Here is a 23,648-nt window from a genome sequence, read left to right as displayed (position 1 = left end):
TTTTAGTAATTCATACATTGTCTTTTCTCTTAATATCTCTGATAAACATTACAACTGAGCATAATGTTGTTCGTAATAGCTAGATGTAAATTAAAGATTAACGGTCCAAGTATAGAGCCTTGTGGTACTCCAATATAAATATATCTAGATGATTATTGTGTAATAATTCCTGCAACTGTTGGAGAAACTTTACAGCTGAGCATGAGACTATTTAGCAACTCAGGAAAATAAGACATTTACATAAATCACTTTGTTGGTCTGTTTGTCTGTGATGCTATGAGAAAAATGTGCTTTTCCATGCTGCTATTTAAGATTTTTTTGTGTAGATTATTTGCAGTATATAACTTATTTGGTCAGTCAGTCTGTAGGGTAAGCTAAAAAAGATCTCGCTAACCACTTAAGCAATTCAGTTCTCAATTTTAAGGAAGTTTAACAAAGGTACTGAGAGGATTTAGGGTTATTTTCTAAATTTTTGGGATAGTTTTGGAAAGTTTTCTTCCCCTTCCTACCCTAAAAATCAGGCATATGCTGGGTAGAAATTTAATAAAAAATAATATGAAGGTGTTAATTACCATTAAAATATTGATATTTAGGGACGTGTGAAATTGACTGGAAATTTTAATATTTTGGCCGAATAAAAATATTAAAAAATCAGGTCAGGATTTTATTGCCTTAGACATCCCCTTTTTTTAATTTCTAACCCTTTATTACTAATCTCCAAACTTCTCATGAACTTTATGATTTTACAAATTTATTAAAAATAATTAAATGCTAATCAGAGCAATAAAAATCCGAGACAGACACGAGTATCTATTTACCATTTAAAAACACCAAATCTCTCCCAGATATATATTATTCAAGTTTTATACAAGTTTGGGTATCATTATAATTATTCAAATTTGGGTACTTTGTTTCTTAATATCTGCGGAAAACTGTCTGTAATAAAATGCAATATATATGAAAATCATATCATCGCGATTGGGTACCACTATAATTATATAAGATGGGTACCATTATGATAATTTTAATTTGAATACTATATTTCTTAATATCCGCGGAAAACTGTCTGTAATAAAATGCAATATTAGAATATTACATAAAAGTGAAACTCCATCCCCCCTTTTAGCACACTATTAGTTTTTAACATCTAGGCATATCTTAATATAATTCTATTTAGTTTTAATTTAACCTTTTTCCTGTTATATTTTTTTTGTTTCAAATTTAAAATCCACGGAAAAATGTCTATAATATGATGCGATAGATAACTAGTTAATTAAAGTCAACGAAACCCCCTCTTTCTACCTACATATTTTGGGGGTTAGCGAGATCAATTAGTACAGACATCAAATCTTTTATCCAAGATATATCATTGTTTATCCTTGTTTTTTTTTTCTTAAATTAATCTTACAATCTCTACATATATTCACAACCAGGGATCTCAAGAGATAAGACAATGGATGATAAATTGATGTTTGTACCCAATGATGATATTTGAATTATTACTTAGTTGAAAAGTTAAGACACTGCTAATTAAAAAAGCCGTCTGTAATACAATGCGATATATATGAAAATCATTTACATAGAATACATTTTACATTAAATTGATTATTCTTATCTAAATTTGGGTACTTTATATCTTAATATCAGCGGAAAATTGTCTATTATACAATGCGATAGATATGAAAACCATGTTGGTTAGCATATTTACATTGAAATGATTATTTTATTTTAAAATCCGTAGTAATCTTATCATCGCAATTTACCATTATAATTATCTAAATTACTATCTATCTAAATATCCGCGGAAAACTGTCTGTAATACATAGGGAGGGAGGAGAAATTGAGCTATTAATTACATTAGTATCCAAAGTTACTTCCATAATATGAAAGGGGGTGGGGTGGGTTTATATCAGCAATGATGACAACATCCATAAAAGCGAAATGGTAGTACAATCAAACATTAACATAAATGTATATGTATAAACAAAAAGTATTACATAGTTGCTACTCTTGCATAATCTAAACAATACTAGCATGCATGAATTAATGGAGCACAGACGGACAAATTATAGAAAAGCTTCGTTTAGACAAACGTTTAAACAGTATATAGCCCCTCCCCCTTCCCCTGATGTATGATATATAATGTCTACCTATGAGAATTTTTTAAAAGCGAAGTTTTTCTATGATTAGAGTCGGTCCGTCCGTCACAAACAGCTTTTTTAGTTAATTTAGGCATGTTAGAATTGTCCTATCAATTTCAAACTTCAATTCTTTGGACAACAAAGTATAATGTTTCAAGCAAAGCAACTCTATAATCAACTTCTAAAAATGTAAGTATGTCCAAAACATTATCCTGTATCAAGCAGTTTTTCAACAAATTTACACTTTTGCTTCAACTTGTATATTGTGATTATTCAGTTCTGACACTATACAAGTGTTAATGTTCGTTTGTCCTACAGTTTCAGTGCTTCGCTTTTATGGATGTTGTCATCCTTGTTATTAAAGTATTAGTATTGGGTTATTTATGGCCCTCCCTCAAAACTTTTATTAATAAATGATGGAATAATGAATAACCCCCCCCCCCCCTAATCCTATAACTCTTCTATGTATGTGCGTGCTCAATTTTTAACCTCATCTCCTGTACTCCCCTCCTAATGAATTATCGAACTAACCAATAAGGGAGTTCACTGTTAGCAATTTAAATAGACCACTATTTCTCCCTTGTCATAATATCCACGTATATATCCTTTTCTACAATAGGCAAATGTATGTGTGATTGTCCAATAAGATCTCATAATTGTCTAGACCCTGCAATAAATGTGTTGTTATATTATAAAAAAGTTAATATGTCAATATTACCTTTAAATTCTTTTAAAACAGCCTAAATCAAAAGTGCGACCAACGGAAATCAGTTGGTTTAAGAGAACACCAACAATGTTCAAGAAAAAGGATAAAAATCTAGAATCCAAATGGATAAGTCAATGGCCGATAAATTGATTTACATCATCATGATATACAAAATTTCCCCTACATTTGGACACTAAATTAAATGAATCAACCAATCAAAATTAAATAAAAGTCCCCAAGGTTGTAAAGCAAACCAATAGGAAAACGTTATTTTGAGACTTTGGTGACTAGTTTAATAAGCAGCCCAATGTCCCCTTCCTCCCTGATAAAACTATAGTTTGGGGATATAGAGACTATGGACGAGTTACTAATACTTTTACTAGAAAAAAAGGAAGTGGTTAGATTCATAGACAGAGGGGACAATTGGCTGTTTATTATTCTAGTCCCCAAAGTTTTATAATAACGTTTTCTCAATCGTTGGCCTTACAACCTTGTCGTGTGTCCAAACGTTTCAAGCACTAATTGTGTTCTACAGAAGGGGTAATTTTGTGTATCATCATTGTCTTATCCCTTTAGATACCTGGGTTGGATTTAAGCTAAAGTAAAGGAAATAATAAAATCAAAGGGGTCAGTAAATCAGTGAGGGGGGGGGGGTGGAGGGGTTGTATAAAATGGGCGGAGCAATTCTTTTCTTTATTTTGTATCCTAACCATGGTTCCTAAGGGATAAGACAATGGTTAAAAAATTTATGTACATTCTCCAATCAAGATAAACAATATTAACATCAATTAAAAAATAAAAGAACGTTTTTTCAATCACTGAACACTATTATTATTTACAGTCCAATGTCCCCTCCCTCCCTGATTCATGGTTCGATATGGATAAACTTTAATTACTATCATGTACTTGGTGAACATTCCCTTCCACATTTTAATTACATTTTAAATCATCAAAGCCGCTTATTACATGCATATTATGGCAGGAGGAAAATAGTCGTCAATTTAGGTTGCTTTAATGGACATAATTTAACTGTTAGTTCGTTTACCTAGTAGAAGGGGATTGGACAGGTTAAAGGGGCTGGATAGGGGTATCGTTATATTAGCCAGCTACAAGTTTCACTTCATCAGAGTACAGGATAATCTTGCGTAAGATCTAAGTAATAATAAATCCAAATAGTATAAACTACTTCTTACAAATTTCTCATAATTGAAAAAACAACATGTCTTGAATCAATTTGTTATTTTGTCTTTTTGCGAATATAAAACAGTAAGTGAACGTGATTATATACAGAAGTGAATGCACACTCAATACTATAACATTTCAAATCAAGTCTAAAATTTAAGAACCCCAACACTAAGAAAATAGGCAAAAATCAGTGTTATTATTCTATAAAGGCATAAAATATTTTAATATGTATGGATGTTGTCATTCTTGTTTTAAAATTTTTATTCAGAGATAAGACAATGGACGATAGATTAATGTATATATTACTGTCAGTAATTTTGTAATATTAATGGATTCAATTGTATATAAACTTCGCTTCGCTTTTATGGATGTTGTCATTCTTGTTTTAAAACTTTTATTCAGAGATAAGACAATGGACAATAGACTGATGTATATATTACTGTCAGTAATATTTTAATATGTATGGATTCAATTGTATGTAAAATTCGCTTCGCTTTTATGGATGTTTTCATTCTTGTTTTAAAACTTTTATTCAAGAGATAAGACAATGAACGATAAATTGATGTATATACCCAATGATCTATTAGTTCACTCATCTAAAAGATAAACAGGCAGTGAGAGTTTTAGATTAAAAAGGTAAAAATGATAAAGTCCAGATTTGGTGATTATTTTTCAAAATATATATAAATTTGGCGTTTTACCTCAAAGTCATAAAAAATCTGTGAGGTTGTAAAATTTCCCCCTTCCCCCCACATAACGAAAAATGGCCAACCCAAGAAATTCATAAATTTGTTTATTATTTTATTACCTTTACTGACCACAAAAATGAATATTTTTATTCCAATATTAATATTGAAAATATAAACCCTTCCTCTCTGAACAAAATTATAAATTTAGGTGTTAATTAATACTTCCTTTGTGAACGAAAAATTTAATATTTAAACCCATTAAATATATTGATATTTGAGTCCAAATATGGACTGACCACAAAATTTTTCAATTTTTTAAAATCAAATGCTACCTAGACTATGCCTGCTAAAAATTACAAGAGCACTAAATGGTAGGGGTGCAGTCACTTTCATATAAAAACTCATGAATGTCTTATTTTGATCAACAGATAATGAAGATTTTTATTGGTAAGTGTTTTATTTTAACAAAAACATTTTTACAATTACCGAACCAAAATAACTTAAGAAAAGCCAATTAGAATTTTGATAACATGTATGGCAACATTCCATTAAGGTGAAGCTCTTTGTATAATCAGATAGTAAGGCAAAAGAACATTAAACATTTTGAAATAAAACTAAGATAATTGGAGGTAGTTTTTATATCTACCGCTTCCGGGCCTCCAAATTTTGGCAGGGCCTTATCCCTGCAAGGCTACCCTGTACCTAAGGTAACCTAACCTAACTTGATCTAAAGATAAACACCAACAAACAAAAGAAAATTCAAAATAAGAGGGGAATGATCTCTGTGTTCAACCGGGCACTTTAAGGGAAACTGCTAAATTCTTAATAACTTTTTTTAGGACTGACCCTCATGATGGTAGACATACCTGTACCTCTTCAAGGTATTATTTTTTTATGTTTATATAAAAGTAACAGGATCTCTGTGTGTGTACCAAAGGATCTCGCTGACCACTGAACCAAAATTGTTCTTCATTACTATGTGGCTTCTTATTGTAGATCCTAGGAAGGTTTATAACTACTTTGTTTGGAGGGTATCTCCATCCTCCCAATATAAAATTAACCCCAAAAACAAATATATTTTTACTTTAAAAAAACTCAAATCGAAAATGACAGGGAGCGGTTGAATTTTCTCCCTCCCACCTTTAGGAAACCTAGTGGGTTTTAGGGGCGTAGCCGCTAGTTTATATAAAAGTAACAGGATGTCTCTGTGTGAGTGTGTACCTCCTATTATCCTACTATATAAAGTAGTAAGTTTTTTTCTGTAGCTTAAGATCTCAATAACTACTGAACCGTTTGTGTTCTTTATTTAAGGAAAGCTTTACATAGACCCTGTTGTGGGTTTAGGTAATTTTATTTGTATTTATAAGTCTTTTGGTGGTATTAAGCTTTTTTTAGCCACTTCATGCGTCTCCGATTCCAAATGCTAGGGGTATAGCTGTTCTTCATTTTAGAGTATCTTCATATAACTCTATCAGGGATTATCAATATCCAGTAACTTTCTTTGTCTGTCGATCCGTCGGTTATGCAACAAAATACATATTTTAAAAAAAGAAAGTTTCTATGATTATAACTTTTTTTCTCTCCGTAATAAATATTTGATCTAAAATTAAGTTTTTTTTGTTTGCAAATCCATGATTTTTGTGTACTTTGCTGCTTGTCATTCAAGTTCAAATAGAATTGTAAAGTACAATATGTTTCTAATATGATATCGATAAAATGTTACACCAGATTTTCATGTACTCTGATAAATTGATGCTCGCAGCTGGCTAAAATAACGATACATCCCGGCCTCTTTATTCCATCCCCTGGATGAACGAACTTACCAATAAATGAGGTCAATATTATTATTAGAAATCTAAATAGACAAAAAAATTACCTGTAAATATATCCACATATATCCTATATCCATTTCAATAGATTAATGTTATTTACAATATAATCTATTTCGTAACAACTGAACATTAGGGAGGGAGGGGACAATGGGCTGTTAATTACACAAGTCCCCAAAGTTTTATAATAATGCTTTCTTTTTCGTTGGTCTTTGGAGACTTTCAGTGAATTTTGATTAGTTCTTTCATTAAGTCAAGTGTATGAACACTTTAACCACTAATTGTTATCTACAAAAGGGGGGATCTTGTATATCATTATTGGGGAGATGTACATAAATTTATCGGCCACTGTTTATCCCTTTAGATCCCTGACTGTACACTAACATACTGGTAGAAATATTAACCAATTTCTTTTTGCAATAACATTTTTTTACACACCAGAAAAAAAATACTTTTATTTCCTGTATATGTTTCAGGGATCTTAAGTGATAAGACAATGGACGATAAAAGATGATAAACAAAATTACCCCTTCTGTAAATTAAAATTATTTGTTGAAAAATTGTGTAAACAACTAGTTTGGAAGCAATAATCAAAATTTAGTACTCGAAGTTTTTGAGTTAAAAAATAAGATAATGTGATTATAAGACTTTGGGTACCAGAGAAATTAACAGCCAAATGTCCCATTCTTTCCTCCCATAAAATTATACAAAGAAAACCTCTCCAGGACCCAAATAAAGTTTTACTGTAAAAAATAGTCATTTCGGTCCAGTGGTTTGTCCAGTTTTGCTTAAAGTTTTAAAATTATTACCTAGATTTCTAAAGATAAGGGCTAATGGATTATCTATAATACAAAGTAGAACGATGTCTGTCCGTCTGTCATTCATTGTCATGTCTGTCGGTAATTGCTAAACCGATTGGGCTCTTCCCTTCAGGGAAAAAATACTGGTCATGCGGTATTTTTAAAGCTATTTTCTTGGCAGAAGAAAAATACCCCCCCCCCCCAATTTTCTTTTAATTTTTTTCTTTTTTTTAGTTTTTAAAAGATATGCTTGTTCTTTTGTTTTAAATAATATGTTCCTTGTTTTTCATTGACATAATTTGCAAGAAAATTACAAAAGAAATAAGTACACACGCAAAAAAAAGAAAAAAAATAGTATCACGCACCTTAAAACCTTTCACGTAACAAATTAGGATGTTCAAACAGAAATGATAAAACAGTAAAAAGAAGTAGGCGTATAAAAAACTGCCTTAAGCACACTGCAATGCATCATAATGTTAGGTGTGTTGAAAATTAGTAGAATAGCTAGTAGAAGCTGAGAAAATCCTAATAGCAGCACGGACTGAGGGATTGAATAGTGAATAGAGTGGCTTATCTACTAAAACCACTTATTTGAAAAAAATAAAAGTTTAGCAATATTTTTGGCCAAAATGGGTAACTTGACAAAGTGTATACAAAATCAGCCATGTGACGTCATAAAAATGAGGGATTATCCATCTTTTTATTAGGGGTTTTCTTTCCCACTTCTCTCATCTTCCTCATTTTGAGACACTTTGACCAGTTAATCATAAGGATAAAATCTAGAATTCTACAATGACAAAATAGTAAGTTTAAAAAATCACTAGGAAAGTTGCAAAATAGAGATAGTATTCTACTTTTGAATTTAGCTATTTTAATTTTAAAAACTAACTACATTGAAGAAACATAAACAAATGACATTTTCTCGGGAGAATTTATTTTTAGTAAATTAGTTCTATCCTAGCAAATCAAAGAGAAAGGGATGGAACTTTAAATAACAATGGCACCCAAAATCACTATGTCATCTAATTCATAACTCTGGGTACAACAAATTAGACAATGTATTTGTAAGTCCAATGTCCCCTTCCCTCCCTAACGTTAAGAAATTAATATCTTGTCTTTTCTTCAAGATTGCATGCGTAATTAACGGTGCAAAAATGTTTCATAATGACATTTGATCAAAATGCATTTCAAATTAAATTTTTTTAGTTTTAATGTTTAAGGTTAAAATATAATCAATGTTGGCTATTTAAAAGTCTGTCTATTGGTTGCACAGCTAATATTTAATTGATATTTCGTTTGCCTGGTATATTTAAATAAATTTAGATATAAAGGAATTTTTCTTGTGATTTCGCACCTTGACTTTTGGGGAGAGCTCGGCAACCGCGTTTAAGCCTCATTTATATTGCAATATTATGAATTTAAAATTCAGCTGGATTTCTAAACATTATCCTCAATAGACAATCCATATTTTCGAAATTCATTTTTTTTGCATGCAAGCCGGTCTAAATTTGAGGCTTATGCGCGGCTGAGGTGTCGTTGCCAAGATTTACTTTTTGGGGCTGTTCCTATTTTGGAGTATGAAGTGAACCTTCTTGCTCTTGTAAGTTATTTAATAAGCAAAAAGAAAAAGTTTTGTGTATTTGGGTTTCCAAACATCGTATTGGACATACAGTTTCCTGTAACTCAGATGATAATGGATTCGATGAAAAAAGACAACTAATTGATTAAGAAAGAAAAGGGATATTAACAATTTAAATTTGGACAAGTTCAATTCCTAGAAAGACAAATCAGGCAGAGATTTAAAGGGATAAGAAAATGGGCGATAAATTGATGTATATCCCCGTTGATGATACACAAAATTACCCCTTTTGTAGATTAAAATTAATGGTTAAAGCGTGTGGACACTCAACTTAATGAATAAACCAATTAATCCAAATTCACAAAGTCACCAAAGTTGTTAGCCAACAAATGAGAAAACGTTATAATAAATCCTTGGGGACTAGTGTAATCAGCAGCCTATTGTCTTCTCCATCCTTACAAATCAAGCAATCTAGTTTACATTAAGTGTTGTGACCATATGAAGTCTTGTTTATTAACCATTGTAATATTTTAAAAACAAATTCAAAATAGCAAGAGAAATAAAACTAGTAAGCTTGTTTTTATAAAAATAGTGTTATAGCCGTGTAATGTCTTGTTTATAAAGTAGTATCAAATTATTAGAATAATTAACAGGGGGATCCAGGTAGTTGTCTGGTTATACATCTATACTATAAACTTATTACTATATTTTAGAAATAAGTTCCATTGTAGCAAGAGGGACAAATCAAGTCAACTAGTTTACATCAAAAAGGTAGGAACTGTTTATTAATAGCAGGGCTCTGCAGCCCAGGGATCTAAGGGGATAAGGCTGATAAATTGATGTACATTCCATAATGATGATCCACAAAATTATCCCTTCTGTAGATTAAAATTAGCGGTTGAAACGTTTTAATACTAAATTCAATGAACCAACCAATCAAAATTTATTACAGTCCGCAAAGTTGCTGAGCTAACAAATAAGAAAACGTTTTAATAAAACTTTGGGGTCCAGTGTAAAAAAAAAATATTCCCTCCCTTCTAGACATTTGTGAGATCTTTCTGAAGACACAGATAAACAAACATCCTGTTACTATATAACATAGATAAAAATAAGCCTTTATATAATTTTACAAAAGATAAAAATTTATTTGCATTTACAGTAAGTTACAAAAACATATATCATTAGTCGACAGCTGAATTTGGTAGATTTGTGGAAGGAAAATTAATTTGTTGAGTTGATTGATTGATTGCTGGAGGATTAAAGTCGTCTTTGAATATTTATCTGCCGCCGAGAGTGAAGCTCTTCTTGGTTAGTCCAGGCCACAGATGCTCCTACAAAAATCATCAATTTAGGTTGCTAAAATAAACCTCATTTATCGGTCAGTTTGTTCACCATAAGGAGAGTAGAGGATTTGGAGTTATCGTAAATTTAGCCAGCTACGAGTATTGCTTTATTAAGGTACAGAAAAATCTAGTGCTAGATATAAGACAATGGATGATAAATTAGTACACATCCCTATTGATGATAAATAAAATTAGCAGTTTTTTAGTCTCAATTAGTGGTTAAAAAGTATGGACTCTGCTAGTATGGAACCAACCAATCAACGTACAATACCAGTTTTATTTTCATTCCAATATCCTCTTCTTTTTATTAATATTTATGTTTAAAAGGTAAGGTATAAAGTTTTTTATTTTAATTTCCAAGGTCTCAAATTTATAATATATGATTTCATTTAAAATCAAAATAATGCATAAAATAAATATATTTTAAAAGTGTTACTTTTGCTTGTAAAGTAAATATGTGAGTATCTTAGGAACATACATCACATGCAAAGTATCGAGTTCTAGCAAAATTATCATTGTAGAACAAAAGTTAGGTAATATAAAGATATTTTGACACATATTAGAAACTTGTAAAGAAACTATGTAGCTATTTTAGAAACTTATGCCAGGAGCAAAGTAGGGGGTTCTTGCAATGTCACCATTGTAGAACCAAAGTTATGTATAAACATAACATATCTCAAAATGGATTACTTGGGCTTATAAAGTAACTATGTGAGTGATTACTTGGGCTTGTAAAGTAACTATGCAAATATATTATAAACTTACGTCAAGAGCAAAGTAGGGGGTTTATACTGATTACTTGGGCTTATAAAGAAACTAAGAGAGTATCTTAAAATTGATTACTTGTGATCGTAAAGAAACTGAGCGAGTACTTACATCAAGAGCGAAGTAGGGGGTTCTGGCGACATCACCATTGTAGAACCATGGGTTCTGGACGGCGTTGAAGGGAAGGGCAGTAGCTACGGCCAACACAACGGCTGCCACCAACAGAAAGATCTAAAATAACCATGAATTATTTTTTATGATGAAGCAAATGGATCTTCTTGTATATGTCCGTCTGTACAGAAGGATCTCGATAATCTTAAAAATATGAACAAAATATTTCTCCTTGTAAGATAAGTATTTGTAAGAATATTAAATTATTGGATATTTCATTTCAATAATCAGAAAAAAACAAGGATGACAAAAAAAATAGTAAAAAGATGTTATTAGCTGATATTTAGTTGTCCTATAAAAGAAAGGGAAAAATAGAGAATATCTGATAATTCATAAAGAATCACAAAACCTTCAGAGAAAACTTACAGCAAAAGCATTACTAACGACAAAGTAACTTATATACAGAATTCGCATTGGTAATAGGAATCTTTACAAAAAAAAATTAGCTTTTTTGGGTAGAATCTTAAGTTTCATTAGTCTTTAAAAAATAAAATATCGTCCTTTTCTTAAAAGTGATCAGCAAGCTTATAATTAATTGGAAGTAAGTTGGGGGGGGGGGGGGGGGGTAGTTAATTTTTCAATGCCTAATCTCTGTATTGAATTAACAAACAATTAAACTACTTTTAGTCTATTTTAAAATAAGAGGAAGGATTTCTATGCCCATCTAGCCTCTTTGAGGGAAAGCTCCAAAATATAAAACTCTTATTGAATTATTATGCTTACCAAAGTTCTATCCATTCTGAGAGTTTGCACTTTACTGCTGATCATTCCATACTTTTCAACCATTTTTATATCAAAATTTTAGGCCTAGGGGGGGGGGGGTTAAATCTCCCCCCCCCCTCCATATGCTATACTTTCGTATGTTACTAAGCCGGCAGTGTTCATAATTTGAAAAGGGGGCCCTTTTTCAGATTCATTCAAATCTCTCCCGTACTTTTTTTCTCATTTTCCGTGCCCCGCCCTAAAATGCTCCTGTTTTGGATTGGTTCAAAAAATTCTTTCATCTACTGTTACACATTAGAATTTGATATCATATAGCCTTAGAATGAGATGTTTTGTTGTAAATTACATGGTTTTTGGGATGGTTTCTCCGTCGTTTTTTCCATCTCCTCTCCCCCCCCCCTTACTGCGCTACGACGCTTATTTTTCAATGTGTTAGTTTGCTTTCTAAAACTTCTTCTGGTTGATATACAGGGATCTAAAGGGATAAGACAATGGCTTATAAATATATATACATATCCAGTGATTTTACACAAATATTACACCTTTTGTTGATTTCAAATAGTGGTTGAAACGTCAGGGCACTCAGCTTAATGTCAGTTTAACTGTTATTTCCTGTTTTCTTTCGTTCTCTTCTCTTTCTTTTCTCTTTATTATTTTATCTTTTTTACACTTAATAATATTATAAATGTAAATTATTTTTATAAAATATTATGCAACATAAAATTAAAGTGGTGTCTGTCAGAACGAAAAGTCTATAACCATATTATTACATATCAAATCACAATAGCCTATAACAGCATAAATTTGATCTTCTTAGTTATTTAAACTGATTATAGACGTCCAAGGGTGGGATTAAAGGGGTGTTTGGAACCTTTATTTTTTAACCCTATCCAAATGAAAAGCTTGAGCGGCCCACGAAATCAATATGAAATAGGCATAAAGATGTAATTTATAATTTTCAAATTGCATTTGCCAATACTACTGATGTATAGCAACAATAAGTCTACATATAATATCTCAGAAATGGCTCGAAATGATAGTCAAAAAAAGCTATTAGACTGGAATATTGATAAATTTATTCCATTTTTTTTATATTTTTAACCCATAGTGATTCAAAGGTTTCCTAGTAGTAACCGCGCCTTTTACACACGAGCTGTGCATGGTAAGGTGTTTCAAAAATGTTACAAAGTATTTTTATTGAAAAATGTATAATAGCATAATAGTTATGTATCACATTGTATAATATACAGATGTTTAACTTAAAACTAGTATTAATTTTATGATTATTTTAACATTCGTGGAAATTTGTCTTTAATACGATGCTACACATGTTTTTGTCAGTATAACTGAGAACCGGTTATAATCCATCGGAAATTAATCGGTTTCAAAGTCATATTGGAAATTAAATTAACATTTTGACAAACTATTATAGATATATAGATTAGTTCTACTAAAAATATAACTGAATATGTTGTTTTATAAAAACAACTTCAGAATAAACATAAAAATGTCCAACTGTTCTTTAGTTTCTCTATGGTAGAGGCTTCAGGAATATCAGAGATTTATAAAAACAAAAAAGGATAATATCGTTCTAAATTAACACAAATAGAAATTATAATTTATAAAAACAAAACAAGAATGAAATAGTTCAAAATTATCACAAATAGAAATTATAATTTTTAATAACAAAACAAGTTCAAAATATAGTTCAAAAGTAACACAGATAGATTTATAATTACTTGGATGTAACACCAGATTTTCATGAAATTTAATGAAGTGATACTCCAAGCTGGATAAAATAGTCACTCCCATTTACCCTATATCCTCCCCTCATACTTGATAAACGAACTGAACAATAAATAAGGTCCATATTAGCCAGTGGCGTGCGAAGCACTTTGTCTAGGGGGGGGCATTTTTAAGATTTTATAAAATTTTGCCCCCCCCTAAATCAAAGTGCCCCGGGGGGGCACTTTGCTTTAGGGGGGGGCATTTTTATTATATATACTAATTTTAAATAAGGGCTTTTTAAGGGGTGGGATTATTTGATTATGGGCCTTCTAGTCCTTATCCCTTATTCCCCATCCCTATTTCCCATTTATATCCCCCATCTCTCCCCCCCCCATCTTTTCTCCCCCATCCCTTTTCCCCACCCTGCAATGACCGAAGGGAAAGGAGCTAGAAAGCATCTTCAAAAAAAAAGTACAGAAGATAATTCAACCTTCCCCCCCCCCCCCCCCCCCTACCACAAAACATTTTTTATGGGTGGAAGGGGATGTTATAAAATCTCAGCAGGAAGGATGAATAACCCCATTAAAAAAAATTGGGGGGGGGGGGAGATAAAAACACTCATTTTGGAAATAATTTACCAAAAATTAACCTAATGTGTAAAAGTGATTTTAAATATTTCTTTATTGTATGACAACAAGGATGACAACATCTTTAAGTCGCAAAGCACAAAAATCTTAATAAGAAAACAGACAAGTAGATTTAAAGAGCATCTGTTGAAATAAATATATATTTTAGGTAGAAAAAGTCACAAATCCTTTTTCCTGTATGTTGTGTGATGACAGTCAAAGTAAATTACATACTAAATGCTCGAAACAGCGAGAAATTTTATTTTTTTAAATATTATAATCCACAAAAAAATTTATCATTCCATAAAAACCAAAGATATAAAGAACTATGTAAAAAAATAAAAAAAATTACTTGTCCTTTCATTAACAGATATAAAAATCTCTTAGAAATATAGAAAACTTTGGGGTATAGTCTCTTTTGTGGCAACGCCTCTTAAGGGGCATTTCGTCGTATTTTCATAATAGCTATTAATAAGTTATTCTAGGTTAAGTTAGGTCAGGTAATTTCCCCGCAGAGTACAAAAATAGCCAAAAATGTCCTGAAAAGCAGTCCAACCTCCATGAATTTTAAATAGTTAATTATACTCCATAATGATGGGAATGTTAACATTAAGTTTTAGCCTTCTATTTTTAATTGCAGTTGAAAAAATCACATTTCCCCCTTAGCATTACGTACTGACAGCCATAGTGAATTATAGAGAAGCTAAAAAGTTATATCAACATATCCTACCCTCTTTAAATGGCACTTTAAAACTCTGTTAATTTTTGATTAAGTGGTGTTTCCAAGGATTTATAAGGGCAGTGCATGAAGCGCACCTAAAAATATTTACTACCCCTTTGAACTAAAATCAATTAAAGACAACAAGAGTGGCGTATTTTATCAAGTTAGGAATATAGAATGTAGTTAGTTTTAAGGGTTTTTAATGAAAATTGCCATAAAAAAACATGTTTTTTTTTTAAGGGTATGTACTATGTACACAAAAAATGACAAACTTATCCTGTAAATAATATGACATCATATATAGTTATTAATTTAGACAGACATACAATGTTGAGAAAAAGGCTTAGATAAATATCAACGCTGTTTCTTTTTTATATAAAATAACTTTTTGATTAAATATTTGTTGTTTACACATGTTTTTATAGAAATAAAAACAAAATATACAATGTGATAAAAAGCAGAAACCATTTGGAAGGGCGGGAAGCGCAAATTTTTTTCTTCAAATATGCAGGGAGGGAGGGTTTTTTGGGCTATTTATTACACTAGTCCCCAATATTTCATATAAAATTTTCTTATTCGTTGGCTCAACAACTTTGGGGACTTTAATGGAATTTTGATTGGTTGGTTAATTAAGTCGAGTTTCCATACATTTAATCCACTAACTGTAATCTATATAAGGGGTAATTTTGTGTATCATCATTGGGGATGTACAAAATTTCTTTGGTAAAAAGTTTATATTATACAAAATAAAATACTTCCTATTACCTGGTTTGTTATGTTCAGTGAAAAAAGATTATAACCTAATTTCTACACTAATTAAAAAATTTGGTAAGGTTAAATGAATAGTAACTGTCTGTTTGGCGCGAAGCGCAAAATTTTTTTTTTTTATCTTTTTTTGGAAACTGGGATAGTTTTGCTTTTTGTAGGGTAGGGGGCAAAAAGGGGCATTTTTGTTGACCAGGGGGGGGCAAAATGGGGCATTTTTCAACATTTAGGGGGGGAAGGGGGGGCGGTGGCTAGGGGGGGGCAGGGGGGGGCGTTTTGGTCGCTAGGGGGGGGCGATTGCCCCAAATGCCCCCTTCGGTTCGCACGCCACTGATATTAGCAACCTAAATTGACAACTAATTTTCCCTTTAATATATCCAGTTATAACCCTTTGTTTAAAATTTTGGTTTTGGAAAAACATCTTTAGAATAAACATAAAAATGTCCAACTGTTCTTTAGTTTCTCCATGGTAGAAAAACTTCAGGAATATTAGAGATTTATAATTTAACAAAAAAGGATGAAATAGTTCAAAATTAACACAAATAGAAATTTATAATAACAAAACAAGTTCAAAATATAGTTCAAAAGTAACACAGATAGATTTATAATTATTTGGATGTTACCCCAGATTTTCATGAACTTTAATGAAGTGATACTCCAAGCTGGCTAAAATAGGTTACTCCCATTTACCCCCTATCCTCCTCTCATACTTGACAAACCAACTTTAAAATAAACATAAAAATGTCCAGCTGTACTTAGGTTTCTTTATGGTAGACACTTAAGGAATGTTTGAGATTTATAATCCCTCAAAATTCCTTCTTAAACACAATACCACCCAGCTAATATTAAAACTTGAAAACACCATAGGGAGAGGCTAAAAGCTAAGACAATAACATAATACTATGTATTAGATGAGGGATAAAAGAGGTATAGATTAATCCTAAGAAAATTATTTTTTTATATTCCACATCCTTCAAATTCTTGAGAAAAAAAATTTACCTCCTGGATTTTTCCGCCTTTCTTTGTCTGCTGTGATTATTACATTTTTTATGTTTATACATATCAGGGAGGGAGGGGACATTTGACTATAAATTATAATTATAATTTTATGCATTTCCTACCAAGTAGTGAAGATCCTTTATAATTTCCTTATGTCGGTCTATTTAAATGATTATAAAATCAAAGGATATTTCCCTACCTTTTCCTTATGCCATATGTTTAACCATTTCCTTTTTTACTATTTAGAATCCTATCTCTTCTTTTGCATTACACTTTTGATGTTCTTAAAAAAATTATAGACTTGTAGTTTTAAGAATTTCCTATTTTTAAGCAAAGCTACTCTATTTTGATTTCAATCTTTATGTATGTTAATTACGGTTAGCTTTTAAAGTTTATAAGCTTTTTTACGTATGGGTTATTTAATCGGAAGACAGTAATGTTCAGTTTGGCTACAAAACCGATTAATATCTGCTGGATTAGAAATGGTTCTCATCCATACTAGAAAATCATGTATAGCATCGTATTACAGACAATTATCCACAAATATTAAAAAGAAAATCATAGAATTTATACCCCTTTTGCTAGTCTGAGCCTTCGGCACCTTTTTTTATGTTAATATCCGCGGAAAGCTGTCTATAATACGATGCGATAATCGACTATCATCATTTCTTTGGCAATGATTATTTAAAAATGTAAAAATTCAATGTTATTAATGATTGATGAAATGACCAAAATCGAATATACAAAAATATTAAAATTAATATATGGAAACTTTACTGAATTGTAAAACATTTTTAGTAGAACAATTCAGGGATCAAAAGGAATAAGGCGATGGCCAATAAATTTATTTACATCCCCTAGAATATAATAAAATTATCCCTTCTATAGAATACAATTAATGGTTGAAACGTTTAGACACCTAACATAATGAACCAATCAAACTCAAATTAAAGCCCCAACAGTTGTTGGGCCAACGAATAAGATAACATCATTATAAACTTTGGGGACTAGTGTAATAAACAGTCGCCTCTCTGAAATAAACAGTAAATATATGAGTAAAAATTATGTGTGTTTATCAAATAGGAAAAAAATCTCCAGATCACAAATATTACGTAATATCAAAGAAGCTAAATTTATATCCCATTGGCAACATAAACAAGAATGACAATATTCAAAATATATCCCAAAATTTAAATAGCTAAGCAATTTTAATAGTTTTATAAGTTTAGTCTGTCCGTTTGTCTAAATCACTGCCTGACCATTGAACCGATTAGGTTATGCTTTTTAGGGAATATACCTACTGGTTCCGTAATGGCTTTAAGGTATTTTTCGGTGGGATGGGGAGAGGGGGCATCCTTGTATTTTCTTTTGTAGCTTTAATGTAGTTAACTTGATATAATTAGTTTTTTTATAAAGCTAAAATATCTTTAGTTTGCAACTTTAGTTATGTTTCCATCTTTTAAGTTGATAAATGCAGGATAAATGGATGTAGAATAATATTATGACAAGGAAAAATTTTTCGTCAATTTAGCTTGCTAATGTAAAACTCGTTTATTTGTCAGTTTGTTTATCCAGTAGGAGGGGAGGGGATGGGGTGGAAGGATGAGGGGAATTTTTTTTCTTCACTTTATTTGAGAACATAAAAATCTAGTGTAATATTCAAGTAAAAATATATCCATTTTATAATTGAATAATAGAAAAGCTTCGCTTCATATAAAGCATAAAAAAGTGACGTAGCTTGTAATTTTAGCCAGAACTTAAACAAGATCGATTGTTTTCAATGCAATGACAGTCAATCTTTAAGAGGGACAGACTGATCATTATAAAAAGCAGGATAGGACAATTGGCGATTAATAAATGTAACACCTGCTCCGAATTATGTTAACAAAATAGCCACTTTTGTAGTTTGAAATTAATTGACTGGAATTCATAAACAAAATAGCCTTGAACCATAACATGACCTATTACATGAATCATAGAGTAGCTTCGCTACCAAAGAATTAGTTAGTCGGACGGGTGAAACAAGACCAAAATTATTTCTTGTTATAGATTTCGTCATGCTGAGATTTCTGAATAAATTATAGAGATTCAGATTTTACAATTATAATTTCAAAATGAACACTAAATCCCAAGAAATTCTTATAATAAAGTAACAGGATGTGTGTTTGTCTATCTGTTTGTACCGAAGGATCTCACTAATCGCTAAACCGATCGGGTTCTCCTAAACAGGGTAACTTTTCATAGGTCCCTGGAAGGTTTATACTTATTTTGGGGGAGGGTACTAGCACTTTCCCAAGAGAAATCACAAAAAAAAACATTTAAAGTGCAACTAGAGGCCTCTAGGGGCGTAGCCGTAAGTACTTTGATAAATTTACATCTGTATTTGTTTTAAAGCCAACTGAAATAGTTTCTTTTTCTATCGTTACTCCATTAATTAATTAATTACATTTTTGCATTACAAGCTAGTTTTTATAATCAATAAAATAAAAACATTAGTTGATACTAGTATTATATCACCTATTCATACTTAACAAGGATGACAACTTATAAAGATAGCGAAGCATATAAAACAGACAAACAAACATCAATGTATCTTTAATATCAGACGGATAATTAAAATTTACTCATAATTATTTTTGTATTACGAGCTTGTTTTCATAATCAATAAGAAGTCATTAGCTAAGTATTATATCACCTATTCACAACTTAAATAAAGAACAAGGACTCATTTGGAAAATAGCTTGAAGTATGTTGGAAATCATGGATGTTATTTATTTATGTTTAAAACTTAGGGTTACACTGGTACTTAAAATCATTTCGTTGGCTTACAAACTTTGATTGAATTTAGATTGATAAGTTCTAAGTAGTATCCAAACTTTTAAACCAATAATTTAACTCATTGTCTTATCCCTTATATTCCTAGAAATTTTATAATATTTTGAACTTAAAACCAATTTAATTTTGTAACATCTTAAAATTAAAAATTGGTTGATTTTCTGTGAAATGACAATGCGCCTACTTTTAATGATTCAAAGATTTTTAATGGGTAATTTAGAGCTGTTCTTTTGCACAGATAAAATAAATCGCATCGAATTATAGTCTGCTTTTAGCAGATATTAAATGAAAAATTATATGATCAAAACCAGGTTTGTTAGATCTGAGGGGTCGAATGCTCATGCTAACAAAACTTTTATTTTATCAATTTTATTTGTTGAAAATTTTCTGTAATACGATGCTATACATGATTTATGTATATGGCTGAGAACTGGTCCTAATCAAACAGATATTAATCGGTATCGAAGCCATACTGGACAATTACAATTTTTTTTAAACGTTTTGTCCTAATGAACAGTCATCATTAACCTTAATTTTTTATTTTTTTTTAAGTTGATAGAAAGATAAGCTAAGAAATGTTGATAATGGACACAACTTTAACACTTTCATTTTAAGATAGAAATTAAATCATGCATTTAAATGCAATTTGCACTTATTTTATAAAGGTCAAGAAAAAGGTAATCTATATTCTTTGAGCATATTTTAGAAACGTATAACTAATATACCTAATTACACCTATAAGAATCAGTATATAGTCATTTTCTTTGACATTTCAAAACTTCAAATCATGAGTTGTTGTGGTATTCGGTGACCCTGAACCATGTTATGTGGCAACCCTGACCTTGGTTCGGAGAAGGGCCGAGGGCCCTCCCCCGAGTACCGGGGAAGGGGTCAGCCTGACCCCTCCCTATGCTTTAAAATTAATGATAGATTTTGACAGCCGTATTATGGCTAAGCTGCATTGTTTGGTTCCCCCACCCCTTCCAGGGATGGGGGATCATTGTTGCCCATTTTGATTAATTTATATGTATTTATATTGATTTTGCTTTAGTATTATTTATTCCAATCTGTGTATTTATTATTTGTTGTATTATAAATTAGTAACCTTTGGACCCTGAATAAAGTAACATCTGAATAGACTTTGTTTGTTATTTAGTGATAGCTAGAGAAGCCCAGCTTCTCTATAATTATACGTGTCCACGTCTGTTCGCACTGCCGTAGTCATTTGAACTTGGGTAACGGCCATTTAACCAAGGCGGTTACCACAACTTGGTGACAGCTGTGTGAGATTACAGCAAAACACAAGTGTAGAGCAGACGCGCAGCTGAGGTTAAGGTACTCCCAGCAGTGAAACTGGCAAAACTGACACAAGCAACCTGAATTACCCACCCTGGATAGCAAGGTCTAACTCTGTATCCGGCAGTTGTGGAAGCGAAACCTAGCGAAAGACCACGGAGAGTGGCGGAACCAGAGCTGCGGAGAGCAGCGAGATCGGACGAAAGACAGCGGAGAGCGGCAAAATTCGATGGAGAACCGCAGAGAGCAACGAAATCTAACGGAGGATTGGGCGCGCAAAGGCTGAAACAGGCCTGCGGACGGGCTGAAACAGGCCAAGAAATTGCAGACGGCTGAAAACAGGCCCACTACTTACTGCGAAAGATAGCGAGATTCGAACCCACGGCGCTGCAGGACGGGACATTCCCTGCCGCCACCACCCGGATTCGGACTTACGGCGCTGCAGGACGGGACATTCCCTGCCGCCGACTGGCTGAAGCAAGCAAAATAGCCGCGAGCTGTGAGCGAAAATACGAGTGTAGTGTACCAAATAGGAGAAAAACTACGTTAACTCCAAGTATCCTGAGAGGCTACAGCGCAGCCACCCATTGAGAAAAACAGATATTGTATCAGATTTTATGGATTGCCTCCCTGGTGTGAAGGCTAAACAATAGATTTATGGGCAGGGTTTGGTAAACAATTGCCGTGAATTTTGATAAGCCAAAAATAGAACCCAGGTGCAAGCTAACAATGCATTGGTAAACACTCGGACCCCCAAACCTGCAGCACGGCAAATACACCCCCTATCCCAACAGAAGGGGAGGGTCCACCCATAAATTGAAGTAAATACAATCGAAGGTGACATCTGATAAGCCAAGGATTAAGGGAGAAGCCCACCTACCTTATAACCCAGTCACCTCAAGCCCGCGGCACCCCCCTCCCCACCTGGGGAAGGGCGTCCTTACCCCGTCCCCTCACGCGTTCCCCCTTCTCCCCGCACTCGGATAAGTCCGTCTACCGTGCAGAGACAGAGACCGGGAGAACGGAGCACATTTCACGGGTTGCGCAGCAAAGCTCGGAACGCAACGAAAATCTGACGGACAAAGGAGATAAAGCGGACCAATGAGAGAGCAGATTGAGGGATAGATGCGCGTTTCACCTGTGTGCGCACTCTGACGGCGCGTAGGCGCATTGTAAGAAAGGGGATTTCACACACACACAGGAGGGGAGCTACTCTATAGCATACAAAAGATATATTTTTAGAAAAAAAACTTGCAAAGCTCCTCCCCCCTATCTACAGTGTGATAAGGAAAACTAAATCAGTTCCTGACAGCAGTTCAGACCCTCAACAACTCTCTAGACCTACCAGCCTACCCTAAAGCTGAGAAGCTAGTGAAAAGTACCATAGTGTACACCTATTTTGTACATTTGTAGTTCAAACTACCAACCAAGTGATAAACGGTAGCGGTTGCTAGAATAGTGACCATAAGTGTAAGCAGCCTATAGTGTTGGCTTAGAATTAGTGACCCGACGCTGAACCTTTGACCCGATGGAGCAACAACAAGCGCTAGGAGGTGACCAGCTTCAAGGATGGCTCCAGGACGATCCCCAGCCGGCTCCAGCCGAGTACCGCAAGCTGATGTTGAGTAACCTGCCGGAGTACCGAGGACCGCCCAAGCAGTCCTGGAACTCCCACATCCGGAGGCTGGAAATGTCATGGGCGGCTTACCGCGTACCCGACCATGACACGCTGAACCGCCGCAACACCCTCTTACTATCCCTGGCGGGGCAGGCGGCGGAGATGGCCTCCCACTTGTTTGGGGAGGCAGGCCAAGCCTTGACCTACGAACAAGTCAAGGCCGAGTGTGAAATGTTGTTTCGTCCAGCCTATGAGTCCCAGACCCTGAAGCAAGCCTTCAGGGACTATAGGCAACACTCGACGGAGCCCATCCAGGCCTATATCTCCACAAAGTGCGCCCTGTACAGGGAGGCCTACAGCCACGAAGATCTGGAGTTGCTCATTGATGAGCTTAACCGTGGCATCCGCAACGCCAACGTGAAACGTGAAATGATGGGACATGAGATCGCCTCGGTACCTGAGTACACGAGGCGAGCCATGTTCACCGTGACCATGATCACCAAGCAGCTGAAGGAGGGTGTGGGCCTGGTGGACGCCAACGACGGACTCACGGGATCGGCCAGCGTCCACTTGCCCCAGTATGATGATTCGGAGCCAATGGAGATTGGCGCCTTGGCTCCGGGTCTCCACCAGATGGGGAAGGTTGCACCAGACGACGCCTCCAAGATTCCAGGCCGCTGCTACCGCTGCCATGGTAAGGGCCACCGAGTCAGAGACTGTCCTACGCCTATGGAGGTCAGCCTAGAAGAGCGACGCACCCAGTCCCACCGTGACCGGCCTGCCAGATGTGAAGGTTGCCACTACGCAGGCCATACAGCAGCCGAGTGCAAGGCTGACTGGGACCAGGTAGCCGGGAGGAGACGCGTAGCCGGCAAGGGCGCTAACTCGGGAAAGCCCAGCTCCCAGGTAGCCAACATGGAAGGGAGCGCGCCGCCAGCAACACTCCAGCAAGCAGCCGCCCCCAGCGCTGTGGGCCACTCAGAAGGAATGCCACAGTTTGGGACCATCCCAGCCAGGATCAACGTGCTGGGAGGAGCGGCTGAACCCAACCAGGTTGGCCTGGGCTTCAGCCTCAACCACATGGGACGGGAGTTCGTGCAGCCAACCAACATCGCGGAGCCAAAAGTCC

At 34.0% G+C, this 23,648-nt stretch overlaps 2 protein-coding genes and 1 long non-coding RNA gene across 4 annotated transcripts in view; 2 read left to right on the top strand and 1 right to left on the bottom strand.

Moving 5' to 3' along the window:
• Positions 1–231, top strand: part of LOC145334421 (vascular endothelial growth factor receptor 1-like) — a 51,874-nt gene extending 51,643 nt beyond the window's left edge. The window contains exon 20 of the mRNA XM_080179876.1: positions 149–231. Coding sequence (XP_080036002.1) covers positions 149–231 — 83 coding nt within the window. The remainder of the gene's footprint in view (positions 1–148) is intronic.
• Positions 232–9,652: 9,421 nt separating this feature from the next.
• Positions 9,653–23,648, top strand: part of LOC145333915 (vascular endothelial growth factor receptor 1-like) — a 93,502-nt gene continuing 79,506 nt past the window's right edge. The window contains exon 1 of the mRNA XM_080179176.1: positions 9,653–9,700. The gene's annotated coding sequence lies outside the window, so the exon portion shown is untranslated. The remainder of the gene's footprint in view (positions 9,701–23,648) is intronic.
• LOC145333916 (uncharacterized) lies at positions 10,054–12,098 on the bottom strand. Of its 2 annotated transcripts, none has more exons than XR_013884647.1 (3): positions 11,932–12,098; positions 11,149–11,268; positions 10,054–10,260 (listed from the first exon to the last, which is right to left on the bottom strand). It is a non-coding gene; the product is annotated as an uncharacterized LOC145333916 (long non-coding RNA). The 2 variants fall into 2 exon arrangements; XR_013884648.1 differs by lacking the exon at positions 10,054–10,260 and adding an exon at positions 11,011–11,059 and having other exon boundaries at positions 11,171–11,268; positions 11,932–12,030.

This window comes from Acartia tonsa, chromosome 12 (assembly GCF_053477335.1).
Source record: "Acartia tonsa isolate MP-2025a chromosome 12, ASM5347733v1, whole genome shotgun sequence".
Classification (NCBI taxonomy): Eukaryota; Metazoa; Arthropoda; class Copepoda; order Calanoida; family Acartiidae; genus Acartia; species Acartia tonsa.
Note: the sequence above shows the minus strand (reverse complement) of the source record. Positions and strands in the feature narration are given on the sequence as shown.